Below are 8,873 nucleotides of genomic sequence, written 5' to 3'. Positions count from 1 at the left end.
AATATGGAAGGGCCAAAAATGTTAAAACCTGTTAATTTTTTTTTAACAGAACACAAACAATCTGAAAGTAAAACATAACACCAAATGTGGAAGGGCCAAACTTTTAAACAAAATGAATAAAACATGATATGAATCTTAAAACGTAACACCAACATTAAAAACGAACTAACCACTTTATTGTAGTTTGTAATTAAAGCTAAAATATCTTATTGCATAGGACTAAACAAACATAAAACATTAGAAAAAGTAGAAATAGTTTGAAAATGAACGTGACCACACAATGGTTGGCACTATATTGGTTTGTTGCATGTCTTCCTTTCATGGTTTCCCAGGTGGCTGCAATGGCCACATCGAATCTTTTGCACTTCTTCACCTTTAGACGGTATCCGTTTCTTCTTTGGTCTACCAGGTGGTCGTCGCACTACCGGAGGTAGAATAACATAATTTTCCGGGTTAGCGTGTGGTTTTTCAACTGTTGGGATTGAATATATGGTGTGTGAGAATGATAACTGATAGGTTGACACATGAAAATAAGGTTCAACCAATGCATTCAAGTCGCTGCCACTGTTGCGGATGGCAACCATTGCATGTTGACAAGGAAACCCATTGATTTGCCATTGGAAGCATGAGCATTTATGCTTGCCAATGTCCACCAACACTGATGGGTGTGAGTGGACCTCGAACATGTCATCATTCGACTGACTTATCCACGACCTTTCATCTTTGTACGCCTTGTCCAGTTTGGACTCCATGACCGGACATATGGTACCAGTCCACGTACTTGAAGCTCCCCTACGTTCAGACATCTGATTCATTATCTGTGTCTTGATTGCATCAACCAAACGAGTGATTGGCAAATTGCGTGCTTCTTTTATCCAATTGTTAAATGATTCAGTGGCATTGGAACACATCTCACCATAACGTTTACCCCTGCAAAATGTGATTGACAAAAATGGGTGTGTGACATAACAACAAAAGAAAAAACCCGTAGACGATGAAAGGTTGTGTAAAAGAATGAACTTCGAATTGTATGGTGTCCCTCACCTAAAGTATGCGTTGGCCCATCGTTGTGGCTCTAAATCTTGTAAGAAATTTATAGCGATGTGCCGACCTGACTGTATGAAAGAATCTTTTTTTTCATTGAAGGCAACGACGGTTGGTGCATATGCACAAGCACGCAACTTACTTACCATTCCGACGCGGTATAGTTTGTTAACATATTTCATCTTGTCTTTCAGATTCCTCTGTAAATGTTGCATGCAAAAAGCGTGGTGGACCGTTGGAAAGATAGTAGGCATGGATTCTATAATGCCGACGTGACAGTCCGAAACAAACGTCAAAACCCGATCCCCATCAACAACGTTAGCTAGGTTCTGTAGGAACCAAGCCCAATTCTGCGCGTTTTCAGAATCAACAATTGCAAAAGCAATTGGGAACAAACCTGTGTGCATAACATGTAAATTAATTACCAGCCGTTGAAACATATAGTTACCAACGTTTGATGTCCAATCCCAATTGGCTAGCAAAATAAATAACAAAATCTATGAATCCAAAAAATGGATAACGTGCACAGTGAGTATATTACCTTGGTTCCCATCTTTTGCGGTTGCCGCAAGTAGATGCCCCTTGAATCGCCTTTTCAGAAAGGTACCATCCAAAAACAATAGCGGCCGACAGTGCTTAAACCCATCAATAGATGCTTTGAATGATATGAAAAGCCTATTGAAACGACGGGTGTTGTGTTTATCAAAGTCAAGATTAATATAACTCCCCGGATTATATTCCATAACGGCATTGCTATACCAACGCAATTGGTCAAACCACATCGAATGATCACCGTAAAGTCCTCATCTCGCCTTTTCAACCCTCAACCAAGCTACGCGGTAACTAATTTGCAAACCATATTCTTTTTTGAAATCATATTTAACATCGGTTGGGCGAGTCAATGGTTTGTCGTGTAAACGTTCTACAATAACATCCGCAACTAGTCCGGACCCCATCCGCGGATTTCGGTCAGTACGCACAGCGACACCACAAGTGTGCTGACGGTGCCATTTTTTGAGGTAAAAATATCCATTCGTATTCAACACCCTCGCATGGATGGACCATGGACATCCCCTTGACTCCTTAAACATGCATTCTGCAGTAATTCGAACTAAGTCGTTCTTTGTGAACTTAAATTGAAACCCACATTCAATGGCATATTTGCCGAGTACCTTGCGAAATTCATCCGCCCCACCCTCGAAACATTGTCCGATGTTAGTTATGCCATATACCCAATCCGCCGGCAATAACACTTTGCCGGAATGTGGGCAAAAATTAGGTAGCAAATCAAACTCCTCATCAACATGTGGTGCCATTTCCCCGACATCACTAACTATGTCGTCGAGTACGTCGTTGACACCTTTGCCACATTTGAGCCCCTGTGACTCGCCACGCTCCTCCACATGGAGGTCGATATGATCCAATCGAAAAGACCTAGCGAGACATACCATGTTCCCGAAATCGGAATCGTTTTCCATCTTGAAATTATTGTACCCAGGAATCTTGAATGACATGGACGTCGAATCAGTATGCAGCCCACCAAAACGTCCGGAAATATGATCAACCAAAATGCTAAACGTGAAATCATTACGAACCATAATGGCAACGTTTTCAATCCCGTATGAACACAACAACATGATGTTGTCCGCCATTCCTGCATCGATACAAAATGAAAAATGAAGATTAAATATGGAAAATCACATTCGTCATTTTCGCATTATAAGTACACTACATACATCACACTGACAAACTATACAAACATACAACCATTATGCTTTCCGCAAACACCAATCGAACACATCGATTAGTTGTGGGATGTAAACATCGGGAAATGTAAAAAAATTCAACTGTTATGGTTTCCACAAACACCAATCGAGCACATCGATTTTTTGTGGGATGTAAACATCGAAAAATGATACATATGTTTACACCCCACCAACATTGCGAACATCGTGACAACGTTTACACCCCCGAATATAATGCCATTGACACACATAACAAACACCCAACAACATTACTGTGGCTGCAATCGAAGAACCCAACCCGACGGTGAACAACGTAGAAGCAGACGACTGAGTACACCACCACACAACTCACACACCATAACCTCTCCCCCCCAGCACGCAACATTCAAATACTAATGACCCTCATCATCCCTAAAAATCTAGCCACACTTGATCTTCCCATAGTGGACGCCAAAATCAGTGTAATCAAAATAATTCAAACACCCTTCCAAAAATCGTTTCCAACCACACACAAAAGGGTACATTAGTCAGAAAAACCATTCCATAATTACATAATGGGATCCTTCGGATCACATTACCAAAAAAATAGGACTTGGACGTGTATTAATTTTAAAAAAGGACCTGGTAGACTACAACTCTCCAAAATGGGAGTTTCCAATAATTTCCCCTAAAAAATTATGAGTTTGCAATTTTTTTTACCAATTTAATTTTTTGTTTCTTAAAAAAATTTTTTGAAAACCAAACCAAATAGAGCTTTATAACTAAGAAAGTTTCAACATTATTCATTAAAACAAAAGGCCATTACATTTCAAACAATATACAAGTTAACCAATATAAAATAAATTGTATGACGACTTTACCCTTGAAATAGACCATTTGCAAAAGAAATATCTTTGATTGTCCTTATTTAGAACAAGATTCAAAATTTAGAGCCAAATGTATCACAATTGAAAAGTCTGGAACTAAAGTGGTACAAATCCCAAACTACAAGGACTATTAGTATAATTAGCCCAATATAAAATAAATAATAACTAAGAATTGATCTAAAATGTGATTAAATTAAAATTGGATTACCATGTTAGAAATTATAATAAATAATTAACAATTTAGGATTAATTGTGATATAAAATATAATGAAATTAAAATCAGATTAAAAAGTTAGTAATTACAATAAATAGTTAAATATTTATGATTAATTGTGATCTAAAATATAATTAAATTAGAATTAGAATAAAAATTTAAGAATTAAAATAAATAATTAAGAATTTATAATTATTTGTGATTCAATTGAATTAATACTAGACATTACAAATTATGTGTATAAGTAATGAGAGAGAGAGAAAAAAATAACAAACAATATAGGATTTGAGAGTATTATAATCATTTCACATCTATAGTTAACGGTATTAACGGTTGCATTTTAGTTCAAAATCACATGGGAACATATGATTATTTTTAAAAAAAAATAGAGGGATAAAGTGCTATTAAACCATATCATATGGAGGTAAAATGGATTTTATCCTATATTTTTTATTTGATAATGAAGCTTGTTATAAAACCATAAAAAGCTTAAATTCATTTTAATCCCCTTGTGGTTTGGGGTTAAAGCATTTTACCCTCCTATTGTTGAAATATAGCCATAAAGTAGTCTCATGATTTTGAATTAAAGTGCTATTTTTAATCTCTTTTTTTTAATCCAAATTAATGAAAGGTGTATCACACACCATTTTTTAGAATGAGTTTGGTTTTCTAAAAAAATAAAGTGAAATTAATATAATAAAAAGACAATTTTATCCCATTTTTTCCAAACCTAGAATTAGATTTATGTATTAATTAAAATAAAGTAAAATATAATTAAGGATTAATATAAAATATAATTACATTAAATAATTAAAAATTTATAATTAATTGTGATTTAATTGGATTAATGTAAGACATTAAAAATTATGTGTATAAAAGGGAAGAGAGGGAAAAAAAATAAGAAAAAATGTATAAGATATTGAAATATTATAATCATTTCATATCTATAATTAATAATATTAAGCGTTGTATTTTGGTCTAGTCTAAAATCATATAGAATTTTCTAATTATATTTGAACTATATATAGAAGAAAAGTGTTTTGGCCTCAAATCACAATGATTAAAATGAATATTGCCTCCAAAGAAATAATATTATTTAAAAAAAAAAGAAAAGAAAAAAGAGGGGGTTTGGGAATCACGCACCTAGAAAGGCCAAAATTCCGTATAGACAACCACTATAATTTCGACAAGCGCCGACGGTGGCATATTGATCATATTTAGAGAAGCAACGCGCCTGACGTCTGCATTGTTTGGTAGTTGTCGAAACCCCAGTAAAGATCAAATCCATCAGCCAACGCGTTGTGGACCTCCAACAAGCTCGTCATGTTACGTTCTCTACCGTATTCATTCTGCAACTGCCTTGCCGGAAAAACCATGTCGACGCGGCACAAGTTTGCGACATCTGAACACCACACGTGGCCTCCGACCACACCATAGGAATGCTTTCCTCCTCCTCCTCCTCCTCCTCCTCCTCCAATTTTACAATAAGCACTACTACTATTATTGGGGGCAAATTACATATACCCCTCGAGGTTTAGCAAAATAATAGATACTTCTGAAGTTTGAGAAATTACAGATACCCTCCTGAAGGTTATATTTGTATAACAAATTAGGGGATAAATTGTTATGAAAATATAAATCTCAGAGGACAATTTGTTATGAAAATATAAACCTCAGGGGGTATCTATAATTTCTGAAATCTCAAAAGGGTATCTGTAATTTAGCTAAACCTCGAGGGAGGTATATGTAATTTGCCCTTATTAGTGTCTACGTAGAGAGAAGATTTTACTGGTTTTTCACAACTCCAAAACATTGCAAATCCATTACTAGATAAAAAAATACAGACCTATTGGGCTAATGTTAGGATTAGTAGAAGAAAGAAGATGAGGGCCGGTCCTTGGCATGGGTCAACTAGGTCTTAGGACGCCTCAAAATAGACTAAAAAAATGGGCCCTCCTATTATGGTTTAGTATAATATATTAAGTATATTGTAAGTTCAAAAAAAATTAAAGAAGTCCAAACTAACTTAAAATAAATTGACTTATTAAAAAATTGAAAGGCGCATTTAAAAAAATTAACATTATTATCCATTAAAAATAGACCAAAAAAAGTGTTCACTCCTATTATAGTTTATTGTAATATATTACGTATGTTTTAAATTCAAAAAAAAAAATTTAAGGAAGACCCAAACTAACGTAAAATAAATTAACCCATTAAAAAATTGAAGGACCCATTTAAAATAATTAGCATTGTTATCCATTGAAAATGATTTTGCAAAAAAAAAAAAAAATTAGATCATGCAAGTATGATTGATTTATTTGCTTCTAAAAATGCAAGAAGAGCGAGAATCAAATGACACTTATTAGTTGTAGTAGTGTAATACTAAGTATTTTTTGTGATTTTGACACAAATCTTTTGTCTTTTATCTTCATTTTCTTTTTTTCATTTTTTTCCATTCAATGAAAAAAAAATGTAAAGGACTCCAAAAATTTATTAGTTGATTATTGGTTTTGGGCCCCGGAAATCTCAGGGCTGGGCCTGATGAAGAGGAAGAGATGAGCAATTATTCATCTGTATCCCTACATATACAACTCTGATTTTGTTTTGATCATAGTTGATCGCCTAGACGTAGTATTTATTAAAATACAAGTATAGTATTGTTCGATTGTTCTCGCACTCAAGCTCGAAATTCTTGTCTCCACAATTTTCAAGTGGGTCGGCTTTGAGTCAAAAAGGAAAATCAATGTTATCGATATCTGTTGGAACAATCTTCTATGTAAAATAAATAATTTGAAACTAAATCAAATAAAAATAAATAAATCACTTATAGAATTTATTTTACCGAACCGAATAAAATTTCAAAAGATCAAGTCGAGTGTGTGACACTTTGTCCTTAAGAAAGATTCACTTAGTTACGGTGCTTACGGATAAAATGCGTCTATCTCCCAAAATACTATGATCTTCACAAATTGTAGTAGCACTCCAAACAATTTGTACGGTAAACAAAACTTGTATTCTAAACTCTCTGAATTTTTTCCTAAAAATAATATGAAGAACAATGTAACCAAAAAGCAAAACTAGGAAGAAAAGAATTTTTTTCTAGATCTTTTTCGGATTACCAAAGACTGTTGAAATGGCTAGTTTTTGTAGGCATACAGAGGTTGTCCGAACAGGTTCAATTTCAAATGAATATATCTGTTTTTAAACAGAACAGGTGCAAACAGATAACTGCTAGGCAGTTTCTATCTGTTGGAAACTACTGGCAAATTTGAATCTGTCTGGGCAGTTTTGAATCTATTTGGCAGTTCAATTTGTTCGAAATTTGAATCTGTTGTGGAATTTGGAAGAGGCACAAATTTTGAACAAAAATTTGAATTCAAATTTGAATTAAATACATTTTGAAATTCAAATAATTTCCTGCAAGAATTTGAAAAAATTCAAATAAATTTTGTCCAAAAAATTAATGTTCGAATCGGCCCGACCCACAACCCACACCCGCGTCTGGCACGGCACGGCAGGTCAGACGGGCGGACGGTGGCGGCGACACGCACGAGCGTATGGTAGTTTGAGCCAAGGTTCCATTTATCCAAAACTCCTCCATTCTACAAACTTAGGGTGCCCCTTGGGGCCCAACCCAAGTGTTGCCACCTAGAACTTATATAAATACACAAGCTCTCTTAAAGTTTCAATGTGGGACAAGCCTTACAAGAAAACCCACATTTAATTCTTTAATTGTCTATTCCACGAACCCGAAAACGACATCAAGTTCCAATTCACTCATAAATGGTTTTGACGAATCATCTTCACCGTGTGACTTGCCACGCAGCAAGGAACACGTCACCTCTTCAGACTCACCCCAAAAGACGTGTGGGACCCACTCAATTTTGGGCTCATAATTAGCCCAAAATAAGCCTATAAAAACCAAATTTCCAACAATTCCCTACATGAATGGAATTTGACGAAGAGAAAATGCAACAACATGATCTAATTACAGAGAGTACAGATATTAGAAATATTTTACAAAGGATAGGTAGCTTTTGGCTTTGAACCTTCCCTTGTGAGACACTATCGGACTTATTAGCTAACTAGTGAACATCATGTCTTGAACTGTTCAACCGTTTGTATAAACCAAGACAATAGAACTCACACAGTATTTTACCAGACACAATTTAGTTCTCACTATTGTGTTCATTTTGGCACTAAACAACCTGGTCTTTCATGAGTGTTCTAGAGAATTGTAGCACTTCACAAATCTCATAGAACTGGCCCAATTCACACTCATATAGGTGATTCTTATAAAGAGTATCCTGCCATACTCCACTAGGTATACCTAGATATAAGAATCATTAAAAGTATTACTTAACCTAAAACGCTGCAGACGTCACTATTTTATCATAGAAATGGGTAGAAGTTTGACTCCCCAGTGATCCTTATGAGTCATATACAACTTGGTTGTCCCTTTAAACCTAGATATTGGGATTTCCAGTCAACTAGGTTGGGTTTCCGTTGTGGTAACTCTTATTTATTAGGCTTAAGTCCCACTTCCCTCGATGAATTTTCAACTAACTCTCTTGCTAACCCTTTGGTTAGTGGATCCGCTATATTGTCTTTAAACTTCACATATTCAATGTAAATAATTTCATTAGAGAATAGTTTTCTCATGGTGTTATGTTGACGACAAATGTGTTGTGATTTACCGTTATACATATGACTCTGTGTTTTACCTATTGTTGATTGACTATCACAATGTATGCATATAGCAGGCATCGGTTTTGGCCACATTGGAATATCTTGAAGGAAGTGGCGAAGCCATTCTACTTCTTCTCCAACTTCATCTAAAGCTATAAATTCTGATTCCATAGTAGACCTAGCAATGCAAGTCTGTTTGGAAGATTTCCAAGATATAATCGCCCCACCAAGAGTAAAGACATACCCACTGGTGGATTTTGAGTCTCTAATATCTGATATCCAATTTACATCACAGTATTCTTCAAGTACTACTAG

The 8,873-nt window shown here is 35.2% G+C and overlaps 1 protein-coding gene across 1 annotated transcript; it reads right to left on the bottom strand.

The window, feature by feature from the left end:
• Positions 1-290: 290 nt before the first annotated feature.
• Positions 291-1,826, bottom strand: LOC145797577 (uncharacterized). The gene is made up of 3 exons (XM_082884961.1): positions 1,586-1,826; positions 1,336-1,441; positions 291-930 (listed from the first exon to the last, which is right to left on the bottom strand). The coding sequence occupies exons 1-3, from the start codon at positions 1,824-1,826 to the stop codon at positions 291-293; spliced, it is 987 nt and encodes a 328-aa protein (XP_082741087.1).
• Between the last annotated feature and the right edge of the window lie 7,047 nt (positions 1,827-8,873).

The sequence above is a fragment of the Camellia sinensis genome, chromosome 8 (assembly GCF_055761805.1).
Source record: "Camellia sinensis isolate YWXY chromosome 8, ASM5576180v1, whole genome shotgun sequence".
NCBI lineage: Eukaryota > Viridiplantae > Streptophyta > Magnoliopsida > Ericales > Theaceae > Camellia > Camellia sinensis.
This window is presented reverse-complemented; position numbering and strand designations above follow the sequence as displayed.